This window comes from Pollachius pollachius (assembly GCF_949987615.1).
Source record: "Pollachius pollachius genome assembly, chromosome: 1".
Classification (NCBI taxonomy): Eukaryota; Metazoa; Chordata; class Actinopteri; order Gadiformes; family Gadidae; genus Pollachius; species Pollachius pollachius.
The window spans coordinates 34,779,002-34,800,375 of NC_136934.1; the positions used below are offsets into that span (position 1 = coordinate 34,779,002).

General features: G+C 46.4%; 1 protein-coding gene across 1 annotated transcript in view; it reads left to right on the forward strand.

Annotated features, from left to right (window-relative positions):
• bbs9 (Bardet-Biedl syndrome 9) overlaps nucleotides 1–21,374 on the forward strand; it is a 122,670-nt gene that overhangs the window by 57,552 nt on the left and 43,744 nt on the right. The window contains exons 20-22 of the mRNA XM_079746424.1: nucleotides 10,419–10,601; nucleotides 15,500–15,749; nucleotides 21,141–21,251. Of these exons, the coding sequence (XP_079602550.1) occupies nucleotides 10,419–10,601; nucleotides 15,500–15,749; nucleotides 21,141–21,251 (544 nt within the window). The remainder of the gene's footprint in view (nucleotides 1–10,418; nucleotides 10,602–15,499; nucleotides 15,750–21,140; nucleotides 21,252–21,374) is intronic.

Sequence of the window (21,374 nt, forward strand, 5' to 3'; positions counted from 1 at the left end):
GGACATGTTTTGCTGCTAATAAGCAACATTTTCATTTCCCACCAAGGATATCGTAAAAAAAATGTGTGTTCAGCCTGTCCTCCTTGGTAGCAGGTCTGTCTGGGATGACTGGGCCAGGCTTGGTCCACTCAGTCTGTATCTGCTCAGCGTCTTCCTTAGTGTGGAGCCGGACCATCAGGAAGAGTGGGGATCAGTTGTGTGGGCCAGGGTGTGTGTGTTCTGACCTGAGGCTCTGTTAGTCAACTGAGCTGCAAAACCAGCTGCTGTGGGGGACTTGTTCTGGGTTAGTTTATATTTTATTTTAGGGCTTTGTGATGGAGGATTTGGGGGTCACATGATTATAGGTAGTGGGGGAAGTTGATCTCTCTCTCTCTCTCTCTCTCTCTCTCTCTCTCTCTCTCTCTCTCTCTCTCTCTCTCTCTCTCTCTCTCTCTCTCTCTCTTTCATTCTCTTTCACTCTCTCTCACACGCTTTATTTTTTTAATAATGTATCTGAGGTTGAAAGTCATGAAACGTGGATATTTGTCTCAGCACAATTTTTTATTATTATAAGACACACATTTGTCTTGATTGTGCTTGCACTGGCAGAAGGTAGAATGATTACGCTGGAGGAGAATGTGTAACCAACAGAATGTTAAGAAGGTTGTTTAAAAGGATAAAGCTCAGGTGAGCAAGACAATAAACCTTGGAAAAAAGTGGCATTCCTTCTAAAGCTATTGTCAGTTTAACACTTGCTTTCATTCAAACCCTAGGAAAATCCTCTAAAGGCCTCTTCACTAACTCCCCATCACCCCGCTTACACTTGCTACAGGCCTACCTCCTTGTTATTACTGCCCTGGGTGGGCTGGTCACATCCCCTTAAGTGGGGGGGTGTGGTGGTGGTGTAGGTGGTATGGGTGGAGGGGTGGTGTCAGCTCTCAAGTTGTTGAGGTCAGCCCCCAGGGTGACTGTGGAGAGCATGGGGCTACTGGCTGGCTGGGGCAGGGCCCTGTGTGGTAATCCCCAGGTTGGGTGTCACTGTGGTCGGTTAGCCTCAGTAATTTAGCCCCCTGATCTATGTAGGGCCTACAGGCTCACTGGACCACCCTGGGCGAGAAAGGGCCACTTTCTGTCTGCTTGTGTGTGTGCGCGCTTGTCTGTGTGTGTGTGTGTGTGTGTGTGTGTGTGCGTGCGTGCGTGTGTGCGCGCTTGTCTGTGTGTGTGTGTGTGTGCGTGCCTGCGTGCGTGCGTGCGTGCGTGCGTGTGTGCGTGTGTGCATCTGAAAGTCACTTTTGCTGTCTGTTGAAGAGGGTTCTAGTGGGTTCTAGAGATAAGCGTCCTGCTGCAGGTCCTGTCTGTTTGGATGTGTGTGTGTGTGTGTGTGTGTAACTCAAGTTTCATAGACTGAAAGAGATAAATGTTATATTTTTAGTTGGCGAGAAATGTAGAGGTTCACAGAGCGAGGAAAGAGGGATAGAAGGGAGGGAGAGCGGGGGAGAGAAAAGGAGTGAGAGAGGTGGGGGGAGCGCTGTCTACAACACCAGGGGATCAATCAAGAATAAATGTCTTTGTCCTCAGCCGTGTGAACAAGCATGTCAAAGACAAACATTCTCCCTCTCCCCTCATCCAGCGTGTCCATGTGTCTTCATATCCCAGAGAAAACACTGGTTAGGAGGCCTGGCAGGTTCATAAATCACCCACATCTCCAGCGGCCCGCCGCACTGTGTCTGACACCCCTGACGGGGCAGCGCTGAGCTGGACAGCTTTACATTGAAAAAATGATACCTCTGACACTTTATAATTTAGCTTGGGCGTTTGGTTTATTTACTTTTATTGGAGGTTTTTTTAGGGTTACATTTTGAATGTGAAAGTGACACTTTTATTTGTGCACTCCCTGTAAGAGTTCACGTTAGTGGGAAGCGGTCCACTTGATAATGGAGCTGTAAGGCTGCATCTCCGATGAACACACACAGATTCGGTATTGTAATGATTAAGGATGGAACATTTGGTGTGAATGCTGCAGGCGTTCACAACATATGTTCTTCATAACTGCATTTATTTGTGTTTTCCGTCTGCCAACTCTTTGGGCCCTTAACTTCTTCCACTATTTTTGAGTTAGAAACTGTGGAAACTTTTTAATTAAAAATATGATATATATGTTTTCAAATCTGAAACCTTTAAACCTGATTTATTATGGGCGTCAATGAGAAAACTACTCAGACTACTTCAGACTTCACAACTCGGGCAATGTGAAACCTTTAAACTGCATTACAACATTTTCATCACTTTTTGATCTTTCCACATATATAAACAGATTTTTTATATATCTTATAATTTTTTTGTTTTTACCTTCTTGGTGTGTTTTCTCTTTGTCTCATTGACCTCCAGTGAGCCCTGGCAGAGCGTAACAACGTCAATGTTTTAAGCTTAAACTGTTACAGTAGTTCTATCTCGCTGGTGTAATTCAGCAATTGGAAAAATACTTGAGTATTGTTAGTATTATTTTATTACATCGGTCCCGATCGAGGCCCTCCCTTTTCTGAGCAGGACCGTGTCCCATTTATAGGACTCCCAGTTATAGAGAATGAGGCTTGGGTTCAAGGCTAGGTTTTTCATGCATGGCTGGTTGTCTGCCTTGTGTAGAAGCACACATTTATCGCAACTTGTCATGCTTATACTACGTCCACTACCATCATACTACATCATACTACTGCATTATGCTGCTAGTTCAAAGTTCTAACTGTTTCACTTTAGTTGAGCCATTTGTTTAGCTCTAAAAAAACTATTTGACTTCATTGAAATGGTTTATACGTTTATACTGTTACATTTATTTCATTCAGACTTTCCACTTTGGAATAAACTCTGATTGAACTCCGTTCAACCCCTTAAATATTACATATTATTTAAAGCCGGCCGCAATTTCTTAAGAAATGTTCTTTTCGAATTGTATTTGTTCTTGAGAAAACATCAAGTGTGCAGACTGGATGAGGGAGGCTGATGTGGTAGTGAATATATATATATAACAGACATAATAGCTATTAAAACAAATGCAGATTCGTAATCGAATGTGTTATCAATCGATATCATATAAAGACAAAAAAACAGCAAAAGTGGCCAAGATAGAAAGAAAGAAAGTGAGAAAAGAGAGAAGAGGCAGAAGAATGAAGTGGACCCACTGGCAGAGAGGGGTTCCTGAAGCTTGGGAAGCCTCTTTCTTTTTCCCACTGTGAAGGGCGGGAAGATCTCAAAATGGTGGTGGCAGCCATGAGAGGAAGTTAAACTGAAAGCAGGGGAGCGTGGTGATACAATGGGGTTAGTGAAGCGGAGATAATAAAATAAAGGGCAATGGAGAGGGAAGAAGAGGATGAAGAAGCGAAGACGGAGCGAGACGGAGGGATGAGAAGATTTGTGTGACCTGGAGCCTTCCCATGCGGCTGATAAACTATCTAAGGTCCGCCTCGTCATGGGTTGCCAGATCCTATCGGCTCATCCCCCTCCTCTCTCCCTGTCTCTAGTCTGACACCGCCACCATACCCCGCTGGCGTCCGTGTAAACAGCACCGTATATATGCCAGCCCCCCCCCCCCCACCCCCCCCCCCATATCTCTCTGTCTACCTCACTCGGTAGTGCTCTCCCTCTCTCGCCTTCTCGCTGTCACTCTCCCTCTCCGGCTCTCGCTCACTCTCTGTATTTCTCTCTGTCCCTCACTCTCTCTCTCTCTCCCTATCTGGTCCCCCCTTGCCCTCTGTTCTTATCTGTCACAGTGAAGACAGTGTTATCAGTGTTGTCTGTCTGCCGGTCGTGACCACAGACAATGGGCTTCAGTGTGGGCCTGTCTGCCCGCGTCTGTCAACACGCACCCGGCTAGATGACTATCGCTACCGGTCGCTTGTAGCTCACCGCGATGAAACTGTTTCCTCCCTTGCTCTCTCTCGCGGCCTTGCTCTCATGCATGCACTCTCTCTCTCCGTCTCTGTGTCCGTCTGTCAGCCCCTATCTCTTTCTATATTTAGCTAAATATTGCTTTGGAGTAATCGCTGGGGTATCCAATATATCTACTATAAATCCCTGCGTAGAGAACATCTCTCCCAGTCTGGGACGGGGGCGGAGGCTAGAGAGGGTTCATATAGCCGTGCTACTGTTGCCAGGCGGCTTTTGGCAGACGGCCTCACCTCCGGCCGTGGTGGCGGGCGGACACTTTCATGTCCCGACTCGAAGGACGGAAGGCGTCCATCTTCTGGCCCGTGTTCAGTGGCCGGCCGACCGTCCCGTGGGGCTTTTGAGTCCGAGCGAAGGCTCAAGACTTTCCAGTTGTCAACGTCACACCGGAGAATGGAGCGGATTAGCGAGTTGGCGTGGGCCGTAGGAAAGGGGACGGGGTCTGGAGCGGGCCTCACAGAGCAGCCCTACCTCATCCCCAGCAGGTCACACAACCCATAGAACATCTCCACAGCCCCGGAGTAGGAGCCCTGTCCCCAGGCCGCCGGTGGATTAAACGCTGCTGAGTTCGACTCTCTTCGTTCCATTTAGCAGGGGAGGGCCTGGCCGGAGCAAGGATCCTCCCTGGCACGTTCTGAGGCACTTGGCGGGCTGTGTGTGTGTGTGTGTGTGTGTGTGTGTGTGTGTGTGTGTGTGCGTGTGTGTGTGTGTGTGTGTGTGTGTGACTGCAGGTGTTTGGCGGGATACCAAAACACAGACTGGAATTGGCGCTCAACTTTACTTGGAACAACTGTGTGTGTGTTTGATAAAGACGGAGTGGGATGGAAATGAACATTTACTTCTGCATTGTTAAACTCGTATTAGTTCATACACACATACACACACATAATTACCCACAAACCCATGCATACTCACTAAAATATACTATTCCTGAATGCCGAACTGGGCTTTTCTTCCTCCCCTGTCGACTTCTGAATCTCCTGCTCTCTCTCTCCCTCCCCCTCTCTCCTGTCTTTTTTCTGTTGTTGCTGATCTGTTATTCATCCCTGTCAATCTCTTCTTTTTTCGTTTTCTCCCATGCCCTTTCTACCTCTCCTCTGAGAACCTCTTCCTTTTTCCTTCATTCTCCCTCTCTGCTTTCCTCCTCCTTTCTTCCTCCCCTCCTCCTCCTCTTCTCCTCCAGAGAGAGAGAGGGATGCAACGTGTGCCACGTTGCTCCCGGCCAACACTCCTCTGTCATTTTCCAGATAGCTCCAACACCCAAACGGTGTGTGTTTGTATGTGTGTGTGTGTGTGTGTGTGTGGCTTGGAGTCCATCCACTCTGCTTGCTGTGGCTAACTTAGCAGGAAACATCTAATCTGTCAGTTCAATGGACCGTGCAGGCAGACACACACACATTCACTCACACACACACACACACACACACACACACACACACACACACACACACACACACACACACACACACACACACACACACACACACACGCAAACACATACACACATACACACATATGCACATATAGGCTAAGGTATACAGTATATGTTCTTAAGCACAGACGAGCAATGGAAAATGTGGTGTGGCCTTTCTGTGTAATTCATACTCTGCACAAATGGGAGAGTCTCTCATCCTTTTTCTCATTATTCTATGTTTTCTTTGCCGGTCTGTTTAATTCACCTTATCTATGTAGCTTTAACCACGCCCTGAGTCTAATGACCAGTCCTCATGTATTCAAAGAAATACATTTGTCAAACTTAGGCTTCTTAATTAAATACATTCGCTGAAACAATCTTTTTATAGAAAATATGATTATTATTCGTATTATTTAAAATTAAAAATCTTTAAACGGTTAGATAAAGGTTGTTTTTCCCTGTGAGCTCCTCCCAAAACAATCAGCACCCCTGCCATCTTCACAGTCACCCAATTAGACAAACAGAATGGATAGCAACCAATCAAATGATAATTATATAATTCTCTACATCTACCGGATAACATAAAACTATTTGATATCGGGAAACAAAAAGCAACTAATTATATTATAGCGGGACTACGTTTGAATACATTTCCACATGTACACTGAGCCTTATCTTATAATAATATATGGTGCTTATAGCTGTGACAAGTACGGGCCTGCCCATTGGTGTCATATGAGATAGATATGGACATACTAATAATTCTGTAATCATATTAACCAAAGGAATGTCTTCCAGGAAACATCACTCTGAACAATCACTTGGGTTCTTTAAACATCCACTTGACCTTGAGCTGCCCTTGTCAACCGTTGGAAACACGTCAGTCTGTGGTCGGCTCGAGCCTCGAGGCTAGACCCGTTTTGCTCCGCATAAAAGTTCACATCTTGAATTTCATATCTCGTTTCCGTCTTTACACTTACACCACGTCTAAGTATGCCGACCAGCGCAAAAGATGACGATGCTGCCAAAATTGAAAGGCTTTCAAATGTCCCTGCAGAAATGTCCATTGTTTGACATCATAATACCGCTGGATTAAATATTAAAGACTGATCTGAAAGCGGGGGGCTGGAGTCTGATAGTGTGTCTGTTCTACCGATAGATTATGAATTACAATATGACGTAAACTTACATTCAATGTTCAACACGTGATTAACCAGCTCTTTTTATCTTTATTGACGGACGCAGGTGTTTGTGGTTGAGTTAATGTAGATAGTATTTAGGGTTGCGCCTGCCTAGATATTGGGTTGGATGATATTGGAAACCCATTAATGAGAACAGAGCTTTCTAGGCAAAATGAAAACACACTCCTTTTCTTTTTTACAAGTTACTCTTAAGAAGGATATGCCATTCACTAAGTGCTCCAGGCTGTAGCTTTGTATCAATTTTCAATGACATGAAGAGCTGAACTAGCAAACACTTAATAATATTACTTTACACACACAGTCAAATATTTCTCTAATGGGACACCTAATAGGGGGGTTCTGGTGAGAAGCACTCTTGACTCTTTCTATCATTATGTTGATTATGTTTCATCCTAGAATAGGATCAAATCCACAAAGCCCTTCCGTGGAGTTGGGTTCAACAGCAACAAAGAGCAACGTATTTATTGATCGTACAATTTGAAACCCCTTGCTCTGATGTACAGACCTGCAAAAACATTCCGGCCCCGAGTACAATACGCCCATTCCTGAAGTTGTCTTTGAGCAGACCCTTTTTTCCGGGTAACTTACAGTGAATTCAGATCACTTGTTTAGGCGCAGCTATTAAGCTTCCTCACGGAGGTGCACAAATAGATGACGATACCGTTAAAGATCCAGGTCTAAGATATTGTAAAAAATGTCCTGCCATCCTTTTAGTATGTCCTGGTCAACAAGGTCTCAAGGAGAGTGTGTGTCAGTGCCCTGACACACACTCTGTCATGTATGGGAGCCTCTGGGACTGGTTCTAGTAGTACTGCTCTAGAATAGGGTAGCCCTAGCCTTATGAGACCCTCCTGATATTCACGATTGCGTTTCGCATTAAATATCAGTCGGATCTTCACTGGGCAGGCAGGAATGGAATTCTAAATATGGCCATGGCCTAAGGAAGTTCCAAAAACTCCAGCCATTCAGAGTGATGCTCCTGCTCTCTACACTCAAACCAAATCCGGTTGGAACTAAGCAAAAACTAACTTTTTTATCCTTTAGTATTGTTTTTCAGTGTAATTCAGATCAAAACAGTTGTGTTACTCTGTGGAATGCTACACTTTCCTTGGGCACTGGCGTCCTTTTTTTGATTTAGCAGACTACAACGCTGCTTGTTCATCATGAACTGAAACTCCCTCCCCAAGCACTGATTGGCCCTAGCATTTTTGTTTTTCAGCGGCGTTTAGGCCTGATGGGTAAATAGAAACAGAACGTTAACTTGCAAGACCAGGATGGTCCCACGAGGCGAGGGTAGCCCATGATACCTGTAAGAAGGTTGTTTAAGGTCACTGGCAGGTCGCTACAGTACACACACACACAGACACACACATTTGTACACACACACACAAAGACAGTTACCTGTGTAGATTAAAAGCTGGGTTCCCGGTCGTCAGTGTGTATGTATATCTATAACGCATACACTCATATAGACACAGATTTGCATGTGTGTGTGTGTGTGCGTGTTAGTGTGGTTTCTCAGGCTAAATGTGTCTTTGTGTTCATTCAGCTGGTACCAATCAGTAGCGTATGGAGTCGGACCTCCTCCTAACAATGGAGCCCTTGACTTGGGGAGCCCATCTGATTGGCCCTCATTGCTCCTTTTATCAATACACACCAACTCTAAAGCCCTGCTTCTGGTGGGCCTGGCCCTGTGCAAGACCAGGCTTAGAGCATACGTCTGTGTGTGTGTTTGTGTGTGTGTGTGTATGTGTGTAAATGTATGTGTGTTTGTGTGTGTGTGTGTGTGTGTGTGTGTGTGTGTGTGTGCTTGTTCATGTGCGTGTGTGTGTGTGTGTGTTTGTGTGTGTTTAAGCATATTGGCAGTGGGGGGATGTTAAAGATGAATGTGTTACAGGTTGTGTCAAAGGTGTGTGTGTGTGTGTCTGTGTGTATGCAAAATCTGAAGCATTCACCTTGTGTGTCGGGGACTCTGTGGGGGTGCAACAGAAGGAAGGAGAGAGAAAAGTTTATTGGGTTCAAATGCTACCAGTGTGTGTTTGTGTGTGTGTGTGTGTGTGTGTGTGTGTGTGTGTGCGTCTGTGTGTGTGCACGCACACATTTTCATGTGACCACAGGTTTATAGTCTACTCTAGAATTACACAAACCAATATGGCTTGTTTTATCAACCATACTCTACCCCCTCCACACACACACACATGCACACGCACACAGGCACACACAGGACTTGCATGCTGATATACCAGCTATCATTAGTATGTACACATCTATTTAACTCTTTTCGTCATTTTTTTCTCTTTTCATTTCCTTCTTTACCTCTCTCTCTCTCTCTCTCTCTCTCTCTCTCTCTCTCTCTCTCTCTCTCTCTCTCTCTCTCTCTCTCTCTCTCTCTCTCTCTCTCTCTCTCTCTCTCTCACACACACACACAGTGTTTTGGCGGGTGTCAGGTGTCTGTGAAGCTGTCAGCCAGAGCGCTGTCAGAGCGGTTTGTCTCCAAGTCTTGCTCTTCAGTCAGCGTCCTGATCACTCATTTACCTCCGAGAAAGAGACACACCTCCATTAGAAACGGATCTGCTTTCCCCCCACCTCACTCTCCTTCCATCTCTCCCTATCTCTCTCTCTCTGTCTCTCCTCTTTTGTTTCCTCCTGCTCTTTCCTTCCTCTGCCCCGGCGTGTCCTCGCTTGCGCTCTCCTTGTGTCTCCATCTGTCTTTTTCTGTCATCGCTCGTTCAGAATACCCTCTCTTCCTTTGTTACGGGGGTTGGGGGGGTTGACGAGGTCGACCCTGGGCTGGAGGGTCAAAGTTTAGCGGTATGACCCACACCACCTGAGCACTCAGTACCGCGAGTCCCAGTCCTGACTTAATTAACCCTCTACCTTGTTGTTTATACTACTTTTACAAGTTATGATTCAGTTTCATTTGGTAGACTCTTTCTGTCCAAAGAGACCGCCCATGTCCACTAGGCCAAACATGTGTGACCGCTGTGACTGTAAAAAAGCGCTTCCATGGCGCTCTAATGGCGCTCTGATGGCGCTCTGATGGCGCTCTGATGGTGCTCTGATGGTGCTCTGATGGCGCTCTGATGGCAAGTCTGATGGCGCTCTGATGGGCAGTCTGATGGCACTCTGATGGCGCTCTGATGGGCAGTCTGATGGCGCTCTGATGGGCAGTCTGATGGCGCTCTGATGGGCAGTCTGATGGCATTCTGATGGCGCTCTGATGGGCAGTCTGATGGCGCTCTGATACGCATGCTCCAGACTTCACAACCAAAGCATGTTTGTAAGAGAGGTTGTGTGATGAGATCCGAAGTTAACAACATTTATAGAAATCGGCCATGAAACATCCGTAATGTCCAAAGAAACATTAAAGAAACACAATATTTTTCTTTCCTAATGCGCATTGTGCGTCTTCTGGATTTTCTGGCGTTTGGCCAACAACGTTACATGCATTAGTGCCATCAACTGGCGTTCAGATGGAATCTGGGAAAGTCAGAGCAATGGGGACCCTCGGTGGTAGCGAATGAATGAAACCGCACGTGCCTCTCCGTGACCTGTACATGTCCGCTGAAGTTATGTCCCATGAGCCTTACGGGCATCTGGCTCAAGGGTTCTACAGGTTAGGCTGTGGATGCAGGGGATCAAACCTGGAACTTTGGGAGGAGGCTGGCAGTCAAACACACTCACCAGTAGAGTCTGGTTGTTAGGCAATTCAATTCCTATCCTAAAATTTAGAGACAAAAGGAAATATACAAATGTATGAGCATAAGTATAAGGGGATGAAAGTAGTATAAAAAGGTAAATTGAATGTGCACTCTCTCTGTGTCTCTCTTCATTAATGTCTCTCTCATTATTTAATCTCGTTCTCTCTGTTTTCTCTCTGACAGTTGATGGCCTTAGCGGACGCTGCGGAGGAGAACCGGCTCCTATTGGAGCAGGCGTTTGTCCGTCTGCGTAGCTCCACCCACTTGCTGGTGCTGCTGTTGAGTCTTTGGCAGGGCCTGACCCCCGACCAGACTAACATATTGGAGGCTACCCTGCTGCCCCTGCTGCAAGACACACCCACACTGGTAAACACACACGCGCACAAACACAAACACACACACACACATACGCACACACACACACACACACACACACACCCACGAACACAAGAACATAGGCATATCCATCCATACCCATATCCATATCCATTCATCTCTCTCATTCACGTTCACAGACACGCACATACACACACGAGTCTAGAAGTCCAATCCATAACGATGGTTTTCATTGAATCATTTTCAGCCATGACGATCATTTAAAATAGCCATGACATTTTACCTTAACATTAACTCAACATTTAGGCATGCATATATCACACAGAACTTATCCCGCACAACCTCGAAGTGAAACACACACACACACACACACACACACACACACACACACACACACACACACACACACACACACACCCTCTTTCACACACTTTGACACACACACACATACATTCATTCATACGTCCCAAGGTCAGAGTTCAGAATAAGAGAGAGTGAGAGAGAGTGGACGAGACGGAGCTCTTTGATCAACCTCTGACCCTCAGATGTGTATGTATGTGTGTGTGCGTGTGTGTCAGGAGGCTCAGAAGGCCGTATAAACAGTGGTGTTGACAGAGGTCCTCCATGAGCTGCAGTTTGATGATGACAGATTTCTCACCCCTCAGAGACTGTTGGGTGTGTGTGTGTGTGTGTGTGTGTGTGTATGCGAGTGTGTGTGTGTGTGTGTGTGTATGTGTGTGTGTGTGTGTGTGAGTGTGTTCGTGTGCACATGTGTCTGTTCGTGCGTGTTTGAATGGGGATTGATGATGTGAATCAGCAGTAATGAGGACCATAGCTCTGTGTAAGAACATAGCTCTGTCTGTCCAAGACATTCAGACCAGTGTGACGACAGACATGCTATTTCAGGACAACACACACTTTTATACTGGCCCTCAGATCAGTCCGCACATTCAGACAGACAGACAGGCCGACAGACTGGCAATCTGACTAATCTGACCAAGGCAAGAAGATGAAGGCTTCTTCTCTCCATCCTCATTGTCATGGCCACCGTGACCTTTTTGCGTGACCCTGCAGGTGAGTTCACTCCAGATGAGTGAAAGTCCTTCGACCAGAGTCCGCTTTCAATGGCATTACCTCTTGGATAAGTCCCCGGAATTTTCCCTCCCTTTGGGAAAGTCACACACCTCTAGATCCCGTAGAATGGAGAGAGCAGTGACCTCTAGGGTGGGCGAGGAAAGAAAGTTCATGTTTGTTATTGTATGATTAGAGATGCACATGTCTATGGGAGCGGGAGTCATGGAATGGTTAGAAACTAAAACATTACAAGGGTTCTTATCATCATTTATCAAACGTAACTTCCGCTTCTTTTTTATTTCCACCAGAGTGCAAGAATCAAGAGAATGAGGATCACTCTGACCCCCATTCATTCATTCATTCATGTGTTAATTCATGTATTCATTCATTCAGTCATCTGACATTATTCAATGTGGTCATTCAGCCTTTAAACAATGAACTTTCGTTTGCTACACACAATGGTCACGACCAAGCCCTTGTTCCATTCCCCCCCCCCCCCTTCTCCATCTCCCTCCTCCATCTTGTCTTCTGTCAGTCATTCGTGTCTCAGTAATCCTCTCAGGCCTTCTGACTGATCTCCCGAAACCTCTCTCCCTGGTTGAAATGCAGTCTTTCCATTCCTGCGACTATTAGTATCCAACAGGCATTGAGTTCCAGGGGATTATGCACACTGTGTACACAGTTTCCACTACGCTGGCCTTGGCCCGGCCCATCCACCCCATGGAACCCCTGTCCTGGGCTGATAACCAGGAGCCTTCTATCCGCTCTGAGGGAAACCTCTAAGTGGAAGAGGAGACTTGTTGAGAGGAGGCCACTTCAACTCCATTCAGGAGCATCCAGTGACCCAGACAGGCCCTCCTCAGTGCTCACATAGCGTCCCTGGGTATGGGGCTGGGGGAAGGGGGGGGGGGGGGGGGGGGGGGGGGGGGGGGGGTCTTGGGGATGGAGTGGTAGATAAAAGCCTAATATCTTTGTCCGTCTATCATGGCACGGTAGATTACAATGTAAAACAGTCAGAAACATACCTTAAATAACTTAAGAATTTAAAAAATGCCCTGGTGTCACTTAAGGAAGAATGTATGTTCTTGTGCTGTTCACTGAAGGTTAACATGGAGATGTGCACTAATAGGCCATTGATTGGACGGAGGCTGTCTTAAAGCATTCCTCGCCTGAAAGAAGTTCTGAAAGACTATCTTTTTTTGAAAGGAGGAGAAGGTGAAGGGTAGGAGCGGAAAGGGAGAAGGGGAGTAGGGTTGCAGGCTCCCTGGTAATTGAGGAGGCGCCTCGCTCAGCCGGGGCCCCAGTCTGCCACGCGACTCTGCCAACAAGACGAGGACAGCCTCCACCTCCTCTCTCTTAAGGGTTGATTATCACTGATAGGTTTCTCGAAGAAACAAGGGCCCTAAGTGTAACGGCTGCAATACTAAGCCCTGGTGGGATTTGGGGGATTTTCAGTTACTGTACTCGGAGAACAACGTTGATGGAGTTAGTCACGGGACGGGATTGAAGGGATGATTTTATCTCCCCAGAGGCTGAGAGCCGACCATACACACATATTTAGAACTCAAGCGTCTCAAATGCTTGAGTTCCCCCAATGGCTCCTGGGATGGCTGCAGGGAGAATTCGCTGTCTTGTCCCACAGGGCCCTTTGTTGGGCCCGGACTGCTTTCTACATAGTATTCCAGTTATTCCGCAACCACACCTGGGGTTTCCCATTGTCGAACGTAATGATCTTGACGCAGTCCAGAGATGTTTCCACAGCCCTTGCAGTTGGCCAGACAGTGGAATGGCCGAAATCATATTCACCCGATTTAATGTCTAGCTGTATTTGAGACAACTGGCTCAAGCATGTAATTTAAAGTGACTTACAGGGAATAGAATTGGCTGCCACAATTTGCTCACCAAATTTATTGGCTACTAATGTTATGAAAATTCAGAGTGACCTCAGACACTGAAGGAGGATAGAATTGTACAAAAAGGCCAGTCGGAGTGGGCATTTCATGAAATTGGCTAAAGAATGATCTCTCATTACTTACGCGTTTCTCTGAACCGAATGATCTGTCTGAACCATCATTGTCATAAGCCCCAATACCCTTAAACACTAATAAGAAAATCTTAGCATCCTCTTGCTCATAGAGATGACGTCAAAAGACTATACACATTTGGCAGATGACAGAGAATGGGCTGTGGGTTTAATGCCTTGCATATAGGCCACGGCAGCAGTTGGATCTCGCTCAGCACCCTTTATCTCCTAATTGATAGTGTTGGTCCGGATCCAAACCGGCCTTTTCACTGTGGCTGGATTTCCATTCAGAGATGAAGGTCTGGGGTTTAGTTTAGGGAGGTTTAATTATCTTCCACAGCATGTCAAGACTGGTGGTTAATGCGCGGATGGTGGTGGTGGTGGGGTTGGGGGGTGGAGTTGGTGAGCCAAGTTTCCCCAGAAACCCGTTGTTCGGGTCCAGTATGCGATTGTTCCAGTAGCTGGAAAACCTGGAGAGGTATTGTAAGAATATAGCAACCCCCGTCCGATGCCTTCAGCTTCACTCGCTCGCTCCTGTCTCCTGTCCCCTCACCATCACCTCACAGCCTCCTCTCTCTCTCTCTCCCTCGCTATTTCTCACACTCTTTCTCTCTCGCTCTCTCTCTCTGTCTCTCTCTCTCTGTGTCTCTATGTCTCTGTGTGTGTATGTGTTTCTAATCTTGCTCGCCCATGTCCTTGGCCTTACTCGTTTATCGTTGTCCAAATATCTTCTGTCTGTCATCCCCTCATCTCTCTTTCGCTCTGTCTCTCCATCAGTCTGGGCTTCACCTCACCCCTATCATCTCCTAATCTTTTTTCTTTTTCCTTCTCATTTCTTCTCCTCGTCTCTCTTCTTATCCCTATTATTCTGTATTTTCTCTATCAGTGTGTGTGCGCCATCATCCTTACAGGGTTAATTACCTGTTATTATGGCTCATTAGGGGCCTATCAGCATGGCGGCAGGCAGGATGGGGGGGGGGTTACCTGTCAACATCTTCTCCTCCTCCTTCTCTTCCTCTCCTTCCTCATCCTCCTCCTCCACTCTCCCATCCTCTTCTCCCTTCTCCCCTGCTCCTCTCTCGTCCTTTCCTCCTGTAGTTCTATCCTTATTTGAGGAGTCAGCTGCTGTGTGTGTGTGTGTGTGTGTGTGTGTGTGTGTGTGTGTGTGTGTGTGTGTGTGTGTGTGTGTGTGTGTGTGTGTGTAGTTGTACCAGTAGAGGGTACAACTACAGATCTGACCTTTACTACTGCGCAAGCCCCACTGCCTGCCACAATGCAGTGTATGTGTCTACGGCCATCCAATAGCAATAAGTGCTCATGCACGTGTTTATGTTATTATATGTGCTATCCACATTGACATGGGTCCAGATTGTACAGCGTGTACCACAGTGAAATTAATTGTGCCGTAGATAGCCTGCCTTTTTTACTGTTTTGTTTGAACTTCTGGTTAGATGCTGAACTGTATTTCGTTGCCTCAATACTTGCCAGTTGCAATGACCAATAAATCTTAGGCATGTTCCTATCCCTTATGGCTTAGTTGACCTTCAACTATTGTTTCAATCATTTAAATTCCATTTGCAATTTGCTATTTTACAATTATGAGGTAAAGTATCTGTCTACCCTGACCTACCATATTCCCTCTTGGCTTTTAAATGTATAAATGCAGATATGTGAATCCCTTTGAGAATATACCTACCTCCCCCTATCTCCTCTACCTCTCCCTCTCTCCTTTAATTTCTGTCCTCTATTCTGCTTTTCTCCCTTCTAACCTCTCCTTTTCTTTCCACCTGTCCTCCTCCCTATCTCCTCCTCCTCCGTCTGTTCTCTCCAGGGCTGGGAGGAGAGCTGTGACGCGGCCGTCTCCCACCTGCTGCGGGGCTGCCTGTCGCGGAGCCCCAAGGACCAGGCGGCCTCGCTGGCCCAGAGCGCGGGGCCTGCGCTGGGTCTGCCCGCTGACACTGGCAGGCTGAAGAAGCACATCACCCTGCTGTGTGACCGCCTGGGGAAGGGAGGCAGGCTCTCCCTGGCCTCTGAGACCAACGCCCCGGTGCCCGCCCAGGTCCAGACGCTGGTCCGGCCCGGTGAGTGAAGGGGATAGTGGGGGGGCAGAGGGGGAGAGCTGGGGATGGTGGGTGCTATAGGGTGAAGGGGCTGGGTTCGGTTGGATGAGGCGCTGTTTAATGTCCTGTGATTATAATAGTGTGTCTAGTTGATTAAGGCTTGTGCTTTAACTTGCTGGGAGATGTATGGGTTTCATTAGTCGCACACTAACACAATAACACGGCAACAGTAATTATATGCGTGCATTTATATGCGCTCGCACTTGCACATGTATGCAGAGACAGACCTGTTAATATACAGACGGCTGTTAGTTAAGGCTGTAACTTGACAGACCAATGTCTTTGAGAGCTTAGTTCACACACTGCCACGTGTGCAGACACATGAACTCTCTCTTCTCTCACAAAGACACACACACACCCACATATGTATATTGTTTATGTGGTTGGTCATCTATCAGAGAGCAGTGAGCATTTTTTAGTTCTGACGTCAGAGCCGGGTGTGTATCATTGTTCCTTGGTGTGTGTGTGTGAGTAATTTTCTAATTAATGTTGTGAATTCTGCCTCTTTCTCTCCTGAATAGAAACATTGTATTGGTTTGATCATCATCTCCAGTTGTGTTGTGTCTTTCATATCCTCCCTGCTCCTTTTTGGTTTCAACAATCTCTGCCCTTCCATTTGTTCTCATCTCCTATATTCTCACCTTGCCTCCTCTTCCCTCCTCTCCTCTCTCCTCAGATCCTCTTTCCCCCTCTGAGTTCCCCTCCTCTCCTCTCAGCTCCTGTCCTCTCTTATCTCCTCTCCTCACGTCTTCACCTCTGCTCATGACTGCACCCCTTCTCTTGACTCCTCACCTCGTCCTTTCTCACCTCATTCCTACTTTCCTCTCTTTCTCTCTCCTTCTGCCTCCTCTTCTGTCTACTCCTCTCTTCTGCTCGTGTCTGCACCCCTTCTCTTTCTCCTATCTCCTCCTGTCCTCTCCTTTCCTCCCTTCTTGTTTTGACTCCTCTCCTCTGCCTTGGGTCCTCGTGTCGTGTCTCACTCTGTAAAACGTTCTTACTGTTTTTCTCAATCGTTTAAACACGTTTTCTGAAAGTATAGTTCAATTTCTCAAAACTCTAAAACACAAACCTGAGAAGAGTTAATCATTTTGACAAAACTCCACAAATTCTTCTCAAAACTGATTTCTTCCACCAAACAGTAAACACATCTATCAAATGAAAATTTCTTAGAGAGCATCAATTAAACACTGGTGTGATCAATTCAAAACACTTCCATCAAAATACTATTTACATATGTTTTGGCTTCATGAGGCCATGTTACATATTCAAATGTATAAAATTGTTTAGAAATAGCTTTCTTTTTTAAAGTTGCAATTAGGTGGTACATATAGTATAAAGACTGTTGCCATATTGTAATACAATACCGTGAATATATCATATAAACATTGCATTGACACAATCGTATCAGAATAGGATATCATATTGTACACCTATAGTTGATAGTGCAACATTGTTCTGAGAATACACCAATGTTACCTATTTTGGCAATACTCACAGTACAGTAGTTGCACTGATAAGTAAAATGAAAAACACTACAGTAAGAAAATGTTTAGACTGTCTTTCGGGGGATGTTATGATGAAATCAGTGCACAAGTACAAAAAGATAACAAAGCAAATATTTATTTGTTACTGTAATACAGTAAAATGTTACGCTGAACTGACTGCATACAGTTTTTCTCAATCGTTTATGTAATTATTCTTTATGATCAAACAGACACTTTTAAGATCATGTTCACAGTGGAATTAAACTGAAGCACACAGATACTTGACAAACTCCTATGTGGCCCCTAAAGTGCATATTTCATAGTCATTTTCACTGTCCCATTGGTTGCTGTGGTCACACACACACAATATACAACTAACAAATTAAATAAAAAAAGAATTAGCAAGCCCTGACAGTGTGTGTCTATGTGCGTTCAGAGTACGAGCATGTATGTGCGCCCATGTTTGTTGTGCACGTGTGTGTGTGTGTGTGTAAGAGGACATGTTGCATGCACAGCTAAGCGGGGGGGGGGAGGGGTAGCGGGGGATTGAAATAGCGACAAGCCCACAGTCAAATTGCTGGTAACCACGGCAGCACTCTGTCACCCCCGTTTCCAGACCGCATCCCAGAATACTAGAGGAATGCCTCGGCGCACAACTCCCATCTGGAGGCGGGCCCCGGGCCCCGGTCCACGCGGAGGACCAGGGCGTCTTTGCGTTCGCCTGTCTAATAATAGTAACAGGAAACATCTCAGTGGAACAGAGAAGAAGTCGAAAAAAGCATACACACACACAAACACACACACACACACACACACGGGGCAAGGCGGGTAATGGCCGCGCCGCAGGTTCGATTTCAGCCCACCGGTTAAATTGCATGTTGTCCCATCATCTCCCCTGTCACTTTCTCCACTCTGCGGACCCTCCGTGCCCCGGTCGCCTCTGGAAATATCCCCCAAGCACCCAATGGCGCCATCTTGGAAGTCTCTGCAATTACTACAAATTAAAAGTTACTTTGAATTTGGCCAGCTCAAAAGCGTAAGAGTAAACAATGTGTGCCTACTTTCAATAAAGGGCTGAAACAAGTATGAGCCGGTTGCAAGTTATATAACCGTTTGAATATGCCCGGTCTCGGATGTAAAAAGTACACACTTCCAGCTCGCTCAAACCAAAGTTGTGCAACTCAGAAGTCTTCAGGGTGAAGTTGTCAGTTCCTCCCGGGTCTGATACCGTTAGAAGTCTGAGAACGAAGGACTTTTGGGAGGTTTAGAGAAATGCAGAGCAGAACATCTGTTCTCAAACTGTTGTTGCCAAGAACCGCAGACTTCACAGCCACCACGGAGTGAGTTTCAGTCCCGCGTCCATTGCTCCAGGCTATTTAAAACACACAATACATTTATATTAGTATTGCTATCTCCTACACCTAATTTATCCACCGACACAGCGTGTGCGTGTGTGTTACCGATTTAACTATACATAGTAACACATGTAGTAATCTATTATAAAATTATATTATTAGTGTTAATTATCCTCTGGTAATAGTGGTCTAGTTTCCTTTCTAAGTACTTTGCATACTCCATATACTCACTTGCATTCACATCTGGAATTATTACAAATGCTAAATATATATATCACGAAAAGAACATTGATAATATAGCCAAATTCAATCCCACCTATTAAGCTAGTTGTTCACCTGAATCTCTCCCTGTCCCACCGTCCTGGCTGGAGTGGGTTGCTGCTGTGCCGGGGGGCCGTGGGGAAGGCCTGCAGTGTGTTTTGCGGGTCCAGACCACACTGCTGTTTATGGCAAATAGCCCCCCCCTGTCGCCGCTACAAATATAGCATCCACACCCCTAGAGAGAGAGAGAGAGAGCGGAGCGACGGCGGTCCCCCGGGAGAACAGAGCTCTGACCGCCCCGTGTGGCTGGTCCTCCACCACGGCTATTTAGACAAACACACACACACACACACACACACACACACATACACACACACACACACACACACAGGAATGTGTGTGTCTGTATGTGTGTGTGTGTCTGTTTGTGCATGCATGTGTGTGTGGATGTATGTGTATAGCCTGTGTGCCTTTGTGTGTCTGTGTGTTTGTGCATGCATGTGTGTGTGCATGTATCTTTTCAGACTGCGTGTGTGTGTGTGTGTGTGCGTGTGCGTGTGCGTGCGTGCGTGCGTGTGTGTTTGTGTGTTAGTATGTACGAGGCAGGGAGAGAAAGACTGTTTTCTCTATGAGGTGCTACAGTGGTGGGCTTTTACTTTACCTGATGTTGACGTAAGACTGAAATGGAGGAGAGGGGGTCTCAACACACACACACACACACAGTTGCTCTGTTTTTCTCTCTGTGAAATTGTAAGACAGCGTTGTAAAAACAACTCGACTTAGAAAAACACCTGCCCAATTAAGACAGAGGCATATCCCATTTCAAACAACTGTGTATGTGTCTCTGTGCATTTGTGTCTATCTGTGTGTGTGTGTGTGTGTGTGTGTGTGTGTGTGTGTGTGTGTGTGTGTGTGTGTGTGTGTGTTAGTGCTTGCATGTGTGCGTGTTTGGGGGCTATGCTCTCACCAAAGAGAACAAGATTGGCTTTAGAAGGGCCAGGATAAATATTAGATAGGTCTTAGGGTAATCCATACACACACAAGAACACACACACACAAATGCACACACTCATCCACACACACACACACACACACACGCATGCACACTGGGACAGAGACACACCCACATTCTCAGACACCTTAAGAAAGACAAGAATGCGTGCTCCTAATTGTCCATGGTAAGGCTGTCCCACTCTGGGGCTGGTGGCCTGGGCCGTGGGCTAGCTGGATGTAAAATAAAAGTACCGTGACACAGATAACAATTCCCAGAGCTTTCATAAATCGAGGTAGAGGAAATGAGGAGGGGAGAGAGCACTGGTTAGGGAGAGCAGGGGGAGGAGGAGATTGGGGGGTTTTGGGGGAGACATACAGGAGAAACAAGGGTTCCAATTCATTGGCCTCAGGAGGTCCCTAAAACCAGACTGATCCATAGGATTATAGTAGACTATGTCTCCCCCTACACACACACACACACACACACACACACACACACACACACACACACACACACACACACACACAAGTACACGCCCCCCCCCCCCCCCCCCACACACACACACACACACACACACACACACACACACACACAAACACAGCAATATTTGAGCACACAGAGACACACACACACACACACAAATCCAACCTGCTATACGTATACCCACACGCACACACACCCCGATATGCATACACAAACACATACAGACACACACACACACACACCAACCCACAACGATATGCATGCACAAACACAAACACACACACACACACACGCACAAACACTGATATGCATACACATATACACACACACAACGATATGCACACACACACACACACACACACACACCGATATAAATAAACATACATACACTTAAACACACTATCAAACACATACATACATGCACACACACACACACACACAGCGGTATAAGAACACACACATACACAGAATCACCCCGAAATTCATTCTTGCACATCAAAACATAATCTTACACACACACACACACACACACACTCACACGAACACGAACATGGAACGATAGTTCACCAACACACAATTTTGCAATTGTACTAATTATGCATTCTCCGACACAGATGTTTAGGAATGGCCTTTCTTTTTCCTCCCTCTTCAGTGAAGGGGAACATGATTTTAATCAGGCCAGTCCTGGATCCATAAGCCCAGAAACACAACGACCAATGGATTACCCAGAATTTGCCTATTAACTAATGATCCACCCCCTTGGCTTGTCGCTCAGGTGGCGTCGAGCCAATCGCAGAGGCCGCTGGGGATGCCGAGGACCCGCCCCTTGCCCAAGACGCGGCCAAGTTCATCAAGAAGAAGCAGCCGTCTAAGAAGGCCAAGAAAGGTTTGGCCCCTTGTCCCCCTTCCTCCTGTTGAGCCCCAGTGTGATGCAGCTCTGCTGTGGTCTCCACCAGGTCCTCTTTCCCCGTTTACTTCCTGTCCGCTGGAGGGGTGTTGTCTGCTTGGC